The following is a 17242-nucleotide window of genomic DNA, read 5'->3' as shown; positions in this document are numbered from 1 at the left end:
CACATTATGATGGTTTTCATCTACATCTCCTGAAAGGCTGCTATGGTTCCCTCTGGCTTCTTTAACTCCTCCCCAGAAAAATCACTACTTCCTATTTATTCTACCTCTGAAAAGTTTTTAAAATCCACTTCCCTTATAGACACCACCATTTAAAAAGTTCAGGACCTCACCAGTGTTCCTTTGGTACAACTACACCATTTCATTTCTGAAATTGATTTGATTATGCCACTTTCCTTTACATTCTTTTTATGCCTGTGGGTTCCCTGTATAAGTTTCAGAGAATCTGTGACCACTCATGTAATTGAATTTCAATTTTCAGAGTATGTGCCTAAAGGGAGAATCCATCTTAATCTTTTAAAACCCTTTTTATGCTCTTATTAGTGAATTAGAGTTATACATAATAGTTGGGTTCATTTTGACATAATCATACTTTTTAACCTTTTGAACACTAAAAAAAAACTTCTTGTTTATAGATTAAATCCAAAAGTCCTTAGCATAGCTTTTTCCAAATTTAAATACATATCAGTACTTTCTCCATCATATACCTTAAATTTCCCCCAGAAATTTGTGCATGTGTTTCTTTGCATGGCAAAAGAGACTCTGCAGAAATGATTAAATTAAGGATCTTAAAGTGGGGAACAGTTCCGGGATTATCTTGGCCTGGTCTAATATGAGGAGACCATAGAAAAGGCAGGAGAGTCAGAGGCTGAGGAGATTTGACCTTGGAAACAGTGATCTGTTCATAGAAATTTGAAAATGCAATGCGGCTGGCTTGAAGATGGAGGAAGAGGATGTGAGTCAAGGAATACACATAACCTATAAAAAAAGCTGGAAAAGGAAAAGACTCCCCTAGCATCAAGACAGATTTTAAGTTCAAATGAAACCGATTTCAGATTCTGACCTCCATAAGCATAAAGTGATACAGTTGTGGGTTTTTTTTTTCTTTTTTTTTTTATAGTTGTAGATGGACAGCACACCTTTATTTTGTTTACTTTTATGTGGTGCTGAGGATCAAACCCAGTGCCTCACATGTGCGAGGCAAGCACTCTGCCACTGGCTACAGCTCCAGCCCCAAAGTTGTGTTGTTCTAAATCACTAAGTTTGTGGTAATTTACTACAGCAGAAATAGGAATTCCCTTGTCCCACAAATTAAATAAGGTATATATTTTCTCATTTTGAACCTTTACCCATGATTTCCTATTTACCAGAAATGTACCTGTCTGCATTTTGTCCTTGAGGAACTCAAACATACTTTGATGTCCAATACCACTGTTACTAGCATTCACGCCTGACCTTACTTCTCTATGTGCATATGGTCCTGGTTTAAATAACTAGTACATTTCCACTAGTTTGAAAACCTATATTCTAGATTTCAAATACCTTAGAGGGCAGGGCAATTCAATATCTCATTCTTCTGGGCATTCCTTGTTAGCTCCTTAACTATACACATTTGTGTCCTTAACTATACACATTTGTACAGTTCATGCATTAAATGAGGTGATAAATCTGCACTGCTCACAGAAATACTTTATGAATTCATTTAAAAGTTAGGATAAGAAATATGGATTACCTTAGTGACAAAAGGAAGAGTTGAAAATGTGACCATGAATAGAATTTGTAAGGGATTTTTGAGAAAGAAGTTCAGAGATCTGAAAAAGAACAGTCAAGAAGAATAAATGTATAAAGGGAAATCAGTCAAAGAAGAAAGAAGTAGGAACACAGTGTTGATGGAAAGTTGATGTCTGTCTACAGCCCTGAACATCTGGGTCCTTGGTTTTAACCTTTTGTTTTTAACCAGGATCATTTCCCTGAATTCTTCTAAGCCTTACTTCTGAATAAAGGTTAAATTAAAATTCTTGAGGCAATTACTTTTAACTTTTAAACAAGAACCCAATCAATTTTTCATGCAAAAACAAATTAAAAAGCTCCAAGAACCCAGTCCAGTTTATATCCATGGATGTAGCCCAGTGGTAGAGTGCATGCTTAGCAGGTACAAAGCCCTCTGGGTTCAAGCCCCAGTACGGCAAAAAGCAAAACAAAAATATTGTTGTTGTTTTAAATTTTTTTTGGCAGGCACAGGGTCTATATGAATAATGCAGATTGTATTTTTATATTTTTAATTTAAAAAGAAAACCAAGACTTCTGTCCAGAAGAAAAAAAACAGAAACAGTTCCTTTTGCAAAATCAAAATCAAAACAAAAACAAGAGGCTGGGGCTGGGGCTCAGTGGTAGTACACTTGTTTGGCATGTGTGAGGCTCTGGGTTGGATTCTCAGCACCACATATAAATAAATAAAATAAAGGTCTATCAACAACTAAATCATATATATATATATATATATATATATATATATATATATATATATATAAACAACATCAACAACAAAAACAAACCAAAAGTTGGTTAGGGGCAATAGAAAATACTCTTTTTTTAAAAAAAAAATATTTTTTAGCTGTTGATGAACCTTTATTTTATTTATTTATTTATTTATTTATATATGGTGCTGAGAATCGAACCCAGTGCCTCACACAAGCTAGGCAAGCGCTCTACCTCTAAGCCACAACCTCAACTCTAGAAGAAAATATTCTTAACTGAAAAATAATTCCCACAACTAGAATTAAAAAGTATTTTTAAAAAATATTTTTATTTTTTTAGTTGTAGTTGGACACAATACCTTTATTTTATTTATGTGGTGCTGAGGACCGAACCCAGGGCCCTGCATGTGCTAGGTGAGCGCTCCACCGCTGAGCCACAACCCCAGCCTCCTAGAATAAAAGGTATTTTTAACTTGTGAGGGAATATAGATAACCGCAATTAGTATCTGATCATTGCCAAGGGCTTTCACATATATTCTTGTTGAGTTCAAGCAATCCACAGTATAGGTCCTCTTATTCATGATTGTCAGGTAAAAGAATATGGGAGGTTCAGACTTATATAATCAGTAATAGATAAAGATGGGTTTCAAACACATACTTCTCTGTCTGAAATCTATGTTCTCACAAATGCATTAAATTATTATCAGCAAATCCCTCTCTTTGGAACAAAGTGATTTCTGATTATGATCAGGCTGAGGGTGATGACATATAAGGAGCCTCACTGTCAACTATAACTGTGGACCAATAGCCCAACTGTGAAAAATATTATATATACTAATAGTAGTAGAGGTACCTTCAAGAATTTATTTTTAAATATTAAATATTAATTACAAAAGAACTTTGCATATATTGTCTCATTCAACATGAACAAGCTAAGATATAAATGCTATCATTTCCTTTTAATAATTAAAAAAATTGAAACTGAGAAATCAGATCTCTTGCCCAATTACACAGCTGGAAAGAGATACAAGATTTCAAGATTTCACTTATTTATTCATTTAATAAACAAAGATTTACTAAAAGCATACTATATACATGTACTATATTGCACATGTTTTTTTTTTCTCCACAGTGAATTTTATTTATTTATTTATTTTTAATACTGGGAATTGAACCCAGGAGTGCTTAACCACTGAACTACATTCCTAGCCCTTTTTATTTTTTGATAGAGAGTCTCCTTAAATTGCTTAGGGCCCCGCTAATTTGCTTAGGCTGGCTTTGAACCATGATCATCCTGTCTTAGCTTCCTAAACTGGTGGGATTACAGGTATGCACCACTGTGCCCAACTCCAGTGGAATTTTTAAGAACATAGTTTATAATCCTAAAAGCTTTAAAACTCTCATGAGTTTTAATATGCTAGGCTAAAAAGCACTGGTAGAAAGGACTGGGCAGACACTGCTGTAGGATTCTTGTGCATGCATGTGGTAGTTAGCAATTTAATAACAACACTTCACAATATTGTAGCTAACACAGACATAAACTGCTGCTAAATATCTATTTTATAATATAACAATGTTTATGACTGTTCATTAGAGTATAACAAAACTCCTAGAAGCAATGCAATTACCTTCCTCCACTTGTAATGAATCAATTTCCTAGTCACTTACATCAAGGAGTACCAACTGTATAAAAGGGAAGGAGTCCTCTAGCCAAATTACAAAAAAAAAAAAAAAAATTAAGGGAAGGAAAGAAGGCTAGCAGGCAGGCAGGCAGGCAGGCATGTTAAAGACCCAATACTACATGTGAAATATCCATCAGAGAACACTATCTAAAGCTCTCCTCTTCTGTAACCATGGAATTGATAAATGAACTACAACCACCTATTGGGTAAAAAAATAAAAAACTTATGAACAAACAAGGTATGTGCAAAATTAACTTCTGTGTTTGATGAACAAATGTTGTTGTTATTGTTTAAGCATGCAAGCCTGTTTCTTTTTAACCCCAATAGAAACAAAACTACCAATGAAACAATAAAAATTTAAAAGTCCAGTTACTTTGAAATGGGATTTAATTATCCCAGAAATTCCTCCTAACCACAGCAATCATGTAATCAGTGCAATAATTTCATCACAACGTTGATAGGGACTTTCCAAGTTGTCAACTAACTCCCTATTATGTCCTCAAGGAAAAGAACTAAAAGTATAAGATAAGAGAAGGAGGAAAACCCCCAGAAATTGGTGAATAATACAGCCTCTTAGATGCACAGTGGAAAGGGGTGGGACAACACATCTAACAAAGCAAAAGAGGGAAACATCACAACCCAAGAGAAGAGAGGTAGTTAACACCTATCACCACTTTCCTGAATGGAGATATCAAGGTTCAGGTACATCCAGAGACACAATAAATGCACAAGTGGCAGAATTAGACTTCTGTTTCTATTTTGGGGGTTTTCTACCCTATGTGGAACAAAGAATAGAGTATATTTCAAACATATTTCTGCAATGATGACTATTTAAAGATTGTGTTTGATCATACCCACAATTTATATCTTTATCATCTCTTTCAGATACCATTAAAAATCTGCCTCAAACACTATGTAATAAACTGATTCTAAATTAAAAGGCAGGAAGAAAATACATACTGTTTTGGATTAACAAAATAAAAATTTCAATAGACAATCCTGAATTGGTCTGGTGAATCTCCTTATAAAGATATATATATATATATATATATATATATATATATATATATATATATATCCTCTCTTGCAAACATTATACAATATTGTTATGTGTGTATAAACTAGGCCTTTCCCATTACATTTGTCTTTTAGCTAATCTCCTTTTCAAATATCCTCTTGGGAGGTTGAGAGAATTAGCATTCCCCTCCCATCAAAAGATCTGGGAAATAATAAATTTAGGTAGCATTTACTTATTATTATTTGCTTATTATTGGGAATTGTGCAAAGCAATTTATATATAACATTTTATTTCATCCTTACAACAAAAGACCAATGAAACCAGTCTAATTTTTGTTCTCATTTTCCAGATACAAAAGGCTTTATATAAGCAGCCCAAGGTCCATGGTTATTAGGAATAATAAGAACATAAATTATTATTTAGTAGGTGGCAGTCAGCAGTACAAAACAAAGACTGTGTTTCCACAACCTATAAGGTACACCTCTAAGATGCACTGACTGTTGAATCTCTAATTTCACTTTTCACCATAACTAGGTTCAACAATGGATGAGGAAAGTATAATATAGAGGTACCATTAAAACAATAAAAATTAATATAGAACCCAATTGATAATAAAAGTAATAGGAATTAATTAGTCATAGAAGAAACACAAAATTAAGCTTGTGCAGGTCAATGCTATAATGGATTATGTTTAGTTCCTGTGTCAGATAAAACAAAGTAAAATTCCATTTAGAAATATTTTCTCTGACATTAAATATAACTAGCACTTATCACATGAATTATTAAGTAAGGTGACAGAGTAAGTATATCATGGACAGTTTCTTCAATATCATTTGGGCTAAATGCAGAGATACTCCTCAGAAAATTATTTCTTGTACCTCACCGTAACACTATAACCCTAATAAAACCCAAATATTTTAAAAAGAGGGCAAAGGATCTAAATAGACATTTCTCCAAAATATGCAAATGGTTAGCACATAATATTCAATATCATTAGCTATCAGAAATATGAAAATCAAAACAAAAATGAGATACATTTTTATAACCACTAGGATGGCTATAATTTTCACAATAAGTGTTTATGAGAATGTAGAGAAATGGAATCCTCAGATATGGTTTGTAAAAATATACAATGCAACTAGCTGCTTTAGAAAAATAAATCCTCAAAAGATTAAACATAGGGGCTGGGGTCTGAATTAGAACAAGATATATTCCATGCTTGTATAATTATGTTAAAATGGATTCTAAAGTCATGTATAACTAAAAGAACCAATAAAAAGTAAATATAAGAGGCTGGGGTTATGGCTCAGTGGTAGAGTGCTCATCTAACACATGTGAAGTGCTGGGGTCAATTCTTAGCACCACATAAAAATAAAATAAAGGTATAGTATCCCACATACACTGAAAAGAAAATTTCAAAATATTTTTTTAAAAATTATATCACATCTTATTATTTCAAAAAGTTGCAGAGAAGAAAATACTTCTATACACATTTTATGAGGCCAGCATTATCCAGATACCAAAACCCAATAAGGACAAAAAAAGAGCACTATAGGTCAACATCCTTCATGAACATAAACACAAAAATTTTCAACAAAATGCCAACAAATAGAATCTGACACCACATTACAAAGATTATTCATCATGATCAAATGGGAATAATTCCAGGGATGCAAGGATGGTTCAACATATGCAGATCAATAAAACATGACACACCACATCAAGAGAATGAAGGTCAAAAACCATATGATCATCTTAATAGATACAGAAAAGGAATTTTTATAAATTTTAATGTTTCTTTATGGTAAAAATGTGTAACAATTAGGTTCAGAAGGAACACACCTCAACATAATAAAGCCATAAACTACAGTCCACATTACACTGAATGGGCAAAATCTGAAGGCTCTGAAGATCTGGAACAAGACAACAATGCCCATTCTCACCACTTTTATTAAATACAGTATTGGAAGGCCTAGCCAGAGCAGCTAACAGAAAGAAATAAAGATCATCCAAACTGGAAAGAAGGAAGTCAAATTCACACTGTGGCAGATGACATGATGTAGAAAACCCCAAAGACTCACCCTACCCCAAAACTTACCCAAACTAATAAATATAGCAAAGTTACAGGTCGTAAAAATCAATGCAAAAAATCAGAAGTATAAATATTAGTTGTTATATACTAATAGGGAATTATCAGATAAAGAAATCACAATAGATATCCTATGGGCAATGCTACAAAAAAATAAGACAAAATACCTAAGAATAAATTTAACAAAAGAGATGAAGGAACTCTACAACGAACATTATAAAACATTGATAAAAGAAATCGAAGAGGACACAAAAGTGGACAAACATCCTATGATAATGAATCAGAACAATTAATGTTGCTGAATCCTATGTTTCCCAAAGCATTCTATCAATCAAATGCAATCTATATCAAAATATCAATGACATTCTTCATAGAACTTCACAAGAGTCCTGAAATTTGCATGAAATAACCCCCCCACACACACACCCAAAGAGCCAAAACAATTTTTAGTAAAACAACAAAGCAGTAGACATTACATTATCTTCTTTTAAAATATACTACAAAGCTATAATATCCAAATAGCACAGTAGTGACATAAAAAAAGACACACAGATCAATGGTACATATTAAACAACCTAGATGTAAACCCACACATTTACAGTTAACTGATTTTTGACAAAGGAGCTAAGCATACACACTGGAGAAAGAACAGTCTTTTCAATAAATGGTGTTAGGAAAATTGAGTGTCCACACACAGAAGAATGAAACTAGATCCCTACCTCTCATCAGTCATAAAAATCAACCAAAAATGGATTAAAAATTTAAATGTGAGATCTGCAACTATGAAACTGTTGGAAGAAAACATGCTTTAGGATATTGCAATGGCCAAGGGTATTTTGGACAAGACCTCAAAAGCACAGGAAACAAAAGCAAAAATGGACAAATAGGATTACATCAAATTTAAAAAGCTTCTTTTGCATAGCAAAGGAAACAATGGACAGAGTGAAGAGACAACCTTCAGAATAGAGAAAATATTTGCAAACTATGCATCTGTGAAGATGTTAATATTAAAAATATATAAGGAAATTCAATGGCAAAAACAACCCAATGTAACAAAGGTAACAGACCTAACCAGACATTTCTCAAAATAAGACATACAGCAGAAGCAGTAGGGAATGCCTGTAATCCCAGTGACTTGGGAGCTAAGGCAGGAAGATCTCAAGTTCAAAGCTAGCCTCAGCAGTTTAGTGAGGTCCTAAGCATCTTAGCAAGACCCTATCTCAAAAAAAAAGGGGGGGGGCTGGGAATATGGCTCTGTGTGGTTAAGCACCCCTAGGTTCAATTCCTGGCACCTCCAAACAAACAAACAAACAAACAAACCCCACATACAAATGGCCAACAGATATATGAAAAAATGCTTAATAATCATCAGGGAAATGTCAATCAAAACCATAATAAGATATTGCCTTACTCCAGTAAGAATGGCTATTATCAAAAATACTAAAGATAATAAATGCTGTTGAGGATGTGAATAAAAGGGCAAACTTCAACTCTCTTGGTGGAAATATGTTAGCACAGCTATTGTGAAAAACTGTATGAAGGTTTCTCAAAAAACAACAACAACAATAGAACTACCATATGATCTAGCAACCTCACCTCTGGATTCATACCAAAAAAAATAAAGAGATATCTTCACTCTCATGTTCACTGTAGCACTATTCACAATAGCCAAGAAATGTCTGTCAATTGATTAATGAAAAAAGAAAATGTGGTACGTATGCATAATGAGATTATTTTCAACTATAAAAAATAATGAAATCCTGTCAGATGCAACAACTTGGATGCAACTGAAGATCGTTACGTTAAGTCAAATATGCCAGGCATAAAGAGCAAGTCCCATAAGATCTCACACATAGGTGGGACAAAGTTGATCTCCTAGAAATTGAGTGCAGGATGGTGGCTACCAGAAGCTGGAGAAAATAGGTGGGAGGAAGAGATGGGGAAAGGTTAATCAGTGAGTATTAAGTTAGTTATATGGAAGTAAGAAATTCTGATGTGCTATTGCACAATAAGGTAACTATAAATAATTGTGTACTATGTATTTTAAAAAAGCTAAGGGAGAGGATTTTGAATGTTTTCACCATAAAGAAATAATAGGGGCTGGGTGTATGGCTCAGTGGTATAGCACTTGGATCCTCAGCACTAGAGAAGGGGAGAAGAAAGAAAGGACAAATGTTTGAGGAGAGAGAGTTGATTTGAATAAAACATTATACAATATATACACGTATGGAAATGTCACATGGTACCCCATTAACATGTTCAATTTTTGTTTTCATGTTAGTTAAAAATAAATTGAAATTTAAAAAGAACTAAAGAATTCACTATCTTTCAATAGCATTTTGTTATCAACATTAAACACACACACACACAAAACCCAAGTCCAGGCCAGGCAGGATGGCACATGCCTGTAATCCAGTGGCTTGGGTGGCTAAGACAGGAGGATCACAAGTTCAAAGCCAGCCTTAGCAAAAAGAGAGGTGCTAAACAACTCATTGAGACCCTGTCTCTAAATAAAATACAAAAAATAGGACTGGATATGTAGCTCAGTAGTTAACTGCCCCTGAGTTCAATCCCGGTTATTCTCCCACCCCACCCCCCGCCAAAAAAAAAAAAAGTCTGGGATTTTCCAATGAGTAATCTGACCTGCATCCAGAAACTTTCAAATAGAAAAGTGTTCCTACTTTTAATCATTCAAAATAATATTTTATATTAAAAATGAACATTTTGAGCTTTTATTCTATAATCTAAAGTAAGATAACTTCAGAGTTGAAAGAATTTAAATAACAAGCCTTCATTTTACTGGTGAGAAATGGTTCATATCCGGCTCATTTGAAAACACAAACACACTCTCCAAAAGAAAAATAAATTATATTTTAACTGGAAAATTCCCCTCAATATTATATGTCACTGAAAGCAGACAACAGTAACTTTCTTTTTTAAAGCAAGCCACTGATTTTCAATTGGCAGTAAACTTTTTAGCTACACATATGTACTATTTGATGATATTAAATAGGTTTAATACACATGGAATATTAATATCATAAAAAAATTGTGTTTTTACTTATTAGTAGTAATTAATCAGTAATTCAGTATCATGGAACAAAAACTTCCAAATAAATGGGATCAATGATAAAGAAAATGGAAAACAAGAATGCAATCCCTTAAAACTAAGAATTTATTCTAACTAGAGATATCTTATTCCATTACAAAACTATTTTGTATGAAGAATACCACTGATAAAAGACTATGTACAATCTATGTGCATTGATATATCTCAGCAGAAAATTTAGAACTTATGAGAAACATAAGCCTGTTAAATTCTGTGCATTTGGACAAACGTATTATATATTATGACATGTATCCATCACTACAGCATCATCCAAAGTATTTTCACCACCCTGAAAATCCATTCTTAACATTCCATTTTAACTGCACCTCACTCTAACATTAAGTTGGCCACAATTAGCAACCTATTCCCCTAGCAAAACCCAGAAAGTTTATCAGATGAAAGTAGCTCCTTTAAAGACACAACTGCCTTAGATAAGGTCTTAGGAAAAATCTGCTAAAGATAATTGCTTTAAGTGAAGTGATGTTGGGGGTGACCTGAGGACCAAAAGATGTAGGCTGTATCCAAATCGGAACTTAACAGAAGGCAAAGAAAAGGGAACAGCTATAAGTCATAAAACACCAGCAAGCTGCAGAATGCAGGAGAAACAGAGATATGCAAAATATCTGGAACAAAATTAAACTCTAGAGATAGTAGGGGATGTGGATAAATGGCAAATTTATTTTTATTTAAATATCATAGGACAGAGTGACCCCATAGGCTGGAGGGTGAGGGGAATGCCAGGAAGGTGACATCTGCTTGCTTGCTGCCTCATTTCCACATGATTGGCAGTCTGAAAGTCAGCGCTCTTCCCTTATGAGGAATGATCAGATAAAAGTCTTTCACGCTCCTTACAAATAGCAGGGAAAAGAAAACTTTAAAAAATATGACATAAAACTACTATAAAGTTAGACTTTACCCAAAATAGCCAAGGAGAATTGCCAGAATAGGACTGGTTGGTTGGAAGCTAAGTGGGAGTCGGATTGGGGGAGGGGGGTCGAAGGGAGGTCTATCTTTAGGAAAAGCAGATATTTGTCAAAAGCCACTTATAGCCTCACTTTCGATGTAGAAGATGAGTGAATTTCTGTCGCGCCAGAGAGTGTAAAGCTGCTATTCTGAAGAAGGCAATTGTGCAGTTTCGGCGTGGGAGTCAAAAGACTGGGAACCAACATCTCTTTCCTGCAGTAGGAATGCTCAGTTGAATTTCCGTCTGTGAGTTCCGAAATTCTAGCAACAATGTTGCCTGGTCAAATACATGACGAGACACTACGTTACTTTGTGTTAACGCAGAGGTTCGATACTTACGCACGGATGTTGGGGGGAAAAAAATCTTAACAGAAGACTCTTGCACTTTTCACACTATTTTACCAGGGGTCGGGCACAGGCAGGCAAACTGCGTTTCCTCCGTAAACAGGTGCTGCAGGATGAAGGTGCAACCGCTCCCTTATCCAGGGAAGGTTCTGGCGACGCTGCAAGTATCTCCGTGGAAACAATAAATCCAGTCTTTAGCAAAATGCAATTCCCTGGTTACAACTGAGACACAGTGGGTGTAAAGGGGCTGCAGCAAATTCACGCCGCTGCGTCCCACAGGTTAACACGTGTACCGGCTGCTGCCAGGTCTAAGAGCACCCACCAGGGAAAGGACACACGACAATCAGCTCGAGCGCTGCTCTCCATCCATCCTGGCTTGTTTGGTTGGATGTTGCAGAGTAAAAACCCCAGCTCCTCTCCCAAATCCTGTCCCCACCCCAACCCACCCGACCTCATCCAGCAGCCGCGCCCGCTCTCCTCACCGTGCCTCAGGATTCCGGCTGCTTCTTGTCCATTTCTGGCGGGCAGCCTGCGGGGTAGGTGGGCACGCGGCTCCCCAGAGGGGGCTTTGGGAGGCGCGGACACTGTCACTCCTTCCGGAGGGCGGTGGCGGAGGCTGTTTGTAAACACTCTCCACGTGCGCCCGCCCTCCCCCATTCACAGCTCGTGCCAGAGCCGGAGGATGCGTCGATTTGTTACTCGTACGCAAAGGGTGCGAGTTTTATTCCCGATGCGAGAGATGGAAGCTTCGCCCGCAGAGCCTGGCCACTGGTAAAAGCGCCAAGACAGGGCGAGCTCGTACCGCCCCCTTCTGGCCAACCCAGCCGCCCGCAGCCCGCAAAGACCGGACCATTTGCCGAACCCACGCAGCGTCCGGAGAACGCGCGGCGTCCGAGTCCCGCCCCCCACTCCCGCCCCCCACTCCCGCCCGCTCGCCGAGTCCCCGCCCCGGGCCGCGCGCGCTCGCCCGCCAGGCCCCACCTCTCGCCGACACACGTTCCTGCGGGGGCGCGCGCGTGCTCCCTAATCCCCCGCCTTGCGGCTCCGGCAGCGCCGATCGCCTTTCGCTGCCGCCGCCCCCGCGCCACCGGTGTCAGCCTCCTTCGGGAGACTCCATTTGCTCTCAGCACAAGCTGGCCGCCGTGCAGGCAGGCGGAGAGCGATGCCCGCAGTCGGCGAACTGGCGTCCTCTGCGCCAAGCGGTTGCTCACCGGCTGGCTGGCCGCGGCGGTGACACCCTGGTCGCCCGCGTCCAGGCAGAATCCGGGCTCCCTCCGCGGGAGGAAAGACGTCCCGCGCTCCGGAGCTCGCGCGTCGGGGAGAGGCCCTGGCTAACAAGGCTTCCCTCTGACCTCTTAATTTCAGGAGGTAGGCTATTGAGGTCCCTCTCGGTCAACCCAGATAATGCCTAAAAGCATTATTTGTCGCATTTAGCTATCACATTGATAGGAGGTGTTAATTTTCTCAACATAGTTGCAGGGTAGGTGTGGGTAATGCCACAGACCCCGATACTGAAAAGAGAAATGTTTTTGGTATTTTCCTTTAGGTTTCAGAGGCTGCGAGTACCTATACAGCCCTCACAGGAACTTCTGTTGGCCCATGGAGGATCATCTCTCACCAGGACTATTGTAACATCTTCACGGAGCTTTCCACCCCACAGCCTCTACCTTGGGTCCTGATTTCTACCCATGAAGTTTTTTGATGCTTTCTTTAATCACGAGGCATTACCTCTTGCCCACCTTTCCCCTTTCCAATAGCAAATTACATTAGGTGTAAGTTTGTGTTGAGTTAAAGTACAGAGTTTTCTGCTTGTCCACTTTCACCTCATTTGCACCTCTTATGTCCAGCTTGCCTTAACTTGCTACGATTTTTCATAAGCACTCCCCTATGTAACCTATAGCAATCCTTGACTGGAAAAGAGCATCCCTTATAGTCCATTGCCCTACTAAGACAACACAGTGAGGGAATGAGTTTTCCCATTGTTTTTTCCTGTATGTCAAGTTTGCAAGTCCTATATTGCGTTTATTTTCTTGCACATATCCCAAAATACCGCAACCTCAGTCTTAGTGCTTTAGGGAAAAACCTTCTCTGTAATGATGGCAACTGTTAAGTGTTTAAGAGGACTGTTTTAGAGACCTTGTAGTGTAGCTTTGGTTCAACTTCTAACCTCCAGTAAGATTGCAGTTCATGAAAAGACTTCAAACTAAGAGGAAGGTAGGGTTAATTGGAGCGTTCCCTGTTGTAAGAACTTTGTTTTAAAATGAAAGTGAAGAGATTGCTGTAGAGCTTGTCAGAAAATTGGTGGTTACTCTAGATCTTCAGGGCAGAGGAGGGATCTAATGCTCCATATTGTAATCTCTGTATTCAAATTTAAGTTGTTAATTATCTTGTTCCAGTAATCACCTGAAATATTAGACACTTAAAATGTTAGGGAAACGTAAGCGTGTGGTGTTGACAATTAAGGACAAGCTTGACATCATTAAGAAACTTGAAGAAGGTATCTCTTTCAAAAAACTTTCTGTGGTATATGGAATTGGTGAATCCACAGTTCGTGATATTAAAAAGAACAAAGAAAGGATTATAAACTATGCTAACAGTTCAGATCCTATAAGTGGGGTATCCAAACGTAAATCTATGAAGTCATCAACATATGAGGAACTTGATAGGGTTATGATAGAGTGGTTTAACCAACAGAAAACAGATGGAATTCCAGTGTCTGGAACTATTTGTGCAAAACAAGCCAAGTTCTTTTTTGATGCTTTGGGGATGGAAGGTGATTTTAATGCATCATCTGGCTGGCTAACTCGATTTAAGCAGCGCCATGGTATTCCAAAGGCTGCTGGGAAAGGAACAAAATTAAAAGGAGATGAAACTGCTGCCAGTGAATTTTGTGGTAATTTTCAGGAATTTGTTGAGAGAGAGAATCTACAGCCAGAGCAAATTTATGGTGCTGATCAAACTGGATTGTTCTGGAAATGCCTTCCATCAAGGACATTAGCTCTTGACTCTGAGCAAAGTACTTCTGAGTATAGGTCAAGCAGAGAGAGAATCATTATTATGTGTTGTGCAAATGCCACGGGTTTACACAAACTTAACCTTTGTGTTGTGGGGAAAGCAAAAAAACCCCGTGCATTCAAAGGAACTGATCTTTCAAACCTTCCGGTCACTTACTTCAGTCAAAAAGGTGCATGGATAGAACAGTCTGTTTTCAGACAGTGGTTTGAGAAATATTTTGTGCCACAAGTACAGAAGCATTTGAAATCTAAGGGGCTTCTCGAAAAAGCAGTGCTTCTTTTAGATTTCCCCCCAGCACATCCAAATGAAGAGCTGTTGAGTTCAGATGATGGCAGAATAATTGTGAAATATTTGCCACCAAATGTAACAAGTCTAATTCAACCAATGAGCCAGGGAGTTTTAGCCACAGTAAAAAGATACTATCGAGCAGGACTTCTCCAGAAATACATGGATGAAGGTATTGACCCAAAAATGTTTTGGAAGAATTTGACAGTGTTGGATGCAATTTATGAAGTGTCAAGAGCTTGGAACATGATAAAATCAAGTACCATAACCAAAGCATGGAAAAAACTTTTCCCTGGTAATGAAGAAAATTCAGTCATGAATATTGATGAAGGAGCCATTTTAGCAGCTAACTTGGCAACAGTTTTACAGAACACAGAAGACTGTGAACATGTTGACATTGAGAATATTAATCAGTGGTTTGACTCTCGGAGTAATGACTCAAGCTGTCAGGTGCTAACTGACAGTGAAGGTGCCGAGGACCAGGCCAAGCCTGTGGAGCAAAAGCCTTCCAGTAAAACTAAAAAAGCAGAACTGAACCCAGAAAAACTTATTAGTCATAAAGCTGCGCTTGAATGGACCGAAAATTTACTGGATTATCTAGAACAACAAGATGACATGCTTCTGTCTGATAAATTGGTATTACGGAGGCTTCGGACCATAATAAGAAGGAAACAGAAGATCCAAAATAACAAAAGTCATTCATAGTGCTGTCAAGTGTTTCAGTGTGTTTGAATCTTTGTGTATTGATCTGCAGTGGAACTTACCTTGTTTGAAGTGCTGTGGATTCTGACGCCAAATACCTTTTATAAATAATTTTAGGATTAGATGCCATTTTTGATTACTTAAATTACAGCCCTTTAATGTTGATTTTAACAATTAAGTGTTGACATGTAACTTGTCTGTCTACTGTTTCTAATCTGTATTATACTAATTAGATCATAAGGTACCTAAGGTCAGGGATCTTGTGTCTATCTTGTGCCTGAATTTCAATGTGTCTAATAAAGGTCCATGCACACTATAGGCACACAATAAATCTTACTTAAATTGAATTTTTTCGACTTTCTTTGAATTTTCACTTCTAAATTGAAATACGTTAGGGCTAAGTTTCTATTTTTGCTGCTGAATATATTAAAAGAACTCTGCAAAGATTGTGCTAGACACAGGGGATGGTGGCATACTCCTGCAATCCAGAGGCTGTGGCAGGAGGATTTTAAGTTCAATGTCAGCCTCAGCAACTTAGCAAAGACCCTATCTCAAAAGCTGAGCGATCATGTGGCTCAGCAGTAGAGCAGATGTCTGTCATGCACAAATCCCTGGGTTCCTTCCCAGTACGGGGCAGGGATGGGGGATCAGGCTGAGGTATCTCAGTGTGACTACTGAGAATTGAAGGACAGTAGGCTAAATCCTTAAAATATCACATTTCTGTACTAGCAGTATTTAGGCAATCAGAGATTCAAATTGGCCATCTCTGAGTATAGTGAAGGAAAATCTAAAGTTAAAATGACTCTGGGGGAAAGGGTTTGTGCTTTACTTTTATTTTATTTGACAATAGAGTTCCTTTATGGTTGTGGAAAGAATGTCAATGCTGTTCTAAGAAAATAAAATTCAGTTTCCAAACCATTGTGATTAGAAGAGATAAGCGTTAAGTTTTATTATATGTCATTTTGATTCTTTATAGATGGATTAGTAGCTTTACTTTTTAATGAGCTATTAATGTAAGACTTTAAGTAGATCATTGCTTTCATATAGCATGTTTTTTTCTGTGACATGCTGAGAATATAAGCATATGTATATAAATTGTGGAGCAGCATGTGTTCGGTGGACTAGCATTAAGTAAGACTTGAGAGAGGCACTATAGAAAGAACATGGGCTGCTGTGTGATCACGACCAAGTTATCTAATCTACCCATGTGTAAGATAGGAATATTTCATGTCTCAAAGAGGGCTGATGAGGAGTTAATGAGTTACTATATGGATTTTATATAATAGTAGTTATTCTAATAACACATGAGTGTTGCTACTGTTATTGCACTGCAGAAATTATGTTTCAAATGTATACTAAACAGATCCAAGGTGTGACTCAAAGTGATGTAGCTGTATTAGGAAATCTCTTCCACAGGAAATGAGGTCAGAGATACAAGTAATTAGTTTGAGCTGAAATACAATAATAATTCATTTCCATGAAAACTTGAGAATTAATCTAATTTAGAAATCATTTTCTACTAATAGGCAATGTGAGGTATGCAGGCATATTTAAGACATCTTAGGTTAATTGTATGAAATGGAAATGGGATTGTAATTTCTTTGCTCTAAACTGTTAATATATTGCTAATAAAATAAGTAGATATTAGTTTTGTTTATAAAATAAAAGCTATATGAATATTGGCACAATTCACTGAAGCAATAAAGTACCTTTAAAGTA

General features: G+C 37.3%; 2 protein-coding genes across 3 annotated transcripts in view; one reads left to right on the top strand and one right to left on the bottom strand.

The window, feature by feature from the left end:
• Positions 1-12335, bottom strand: part of Fam13a (family with sequence similarity 13 member A) — a 362563-nt gene extending 350228 nt beyond the window's left edge. Inside the window, exon 1 of one of the 2 annotated variants that reach the window (XM_046459235.2) lies at positions 12004-12335. The gene's annotated coding sequence lies outside the window, so the exon portion shown is untranslated. Of the gene's footprint in view, positions 1-11515; positions 11886-12003 lie in introns of those variants that run through there. The other variant, XM_046459236.2, reaches the window with a different exon arrangement.
• A 225-nt stretch (positions 12336-12560) lies between these two features.
• Tigd2 (tigger transposable element derived 2) lies at positions 12561-15870 on the top strand. Its single transcript, XM_046459124.2, has 2 exons — positions 12561-12889; positions 13068-15870. The coding sequence occupies exon 2, from the start codon at positions 13946-13948 to the stop codon at positions 15524-15526; it is 1581 nt and encodes a 526-aa protein (XP_046315080.1). The 5' UTR covers positions 12561-12889; positions 13068-13945; the 3' UTR covers positions 15527-15870.
• The last annotated feature ends 1372 nt before the right edge of the window (positions 15871-17242 follow it).

This window comes from Marmota monax, unplaced genomic scaffold, assembly GCF_021218885.2.
Source record: "Marmota monax isolate L192 unplaced genomic scaffold, Marmota_monax_Labrador192_F-V1.1 WCK01_AAM20220418_F8-fsc00002, whole genome shotgun sequence".
NCBI classification, from domain to species: domain Eukaryota; kingdom Metazoa; phylum Chordata; class Mammalia; order Rodentia; family Sciuridae; genus Marmota; species Marmota monax.
This window is presented reverse-complemented; position numbering and strand designations above follow the sequence as displayed.

What these genes read in the sequence shown, in the direction of transcription:
- Tigd2 (XM_046459124.2), top strand. Translation starts at nt 13,946, where the DNA reads ATGTTAGGGAAACGTAAGCGTGTGGTGTTGACAATTAAGGACAAGCTT.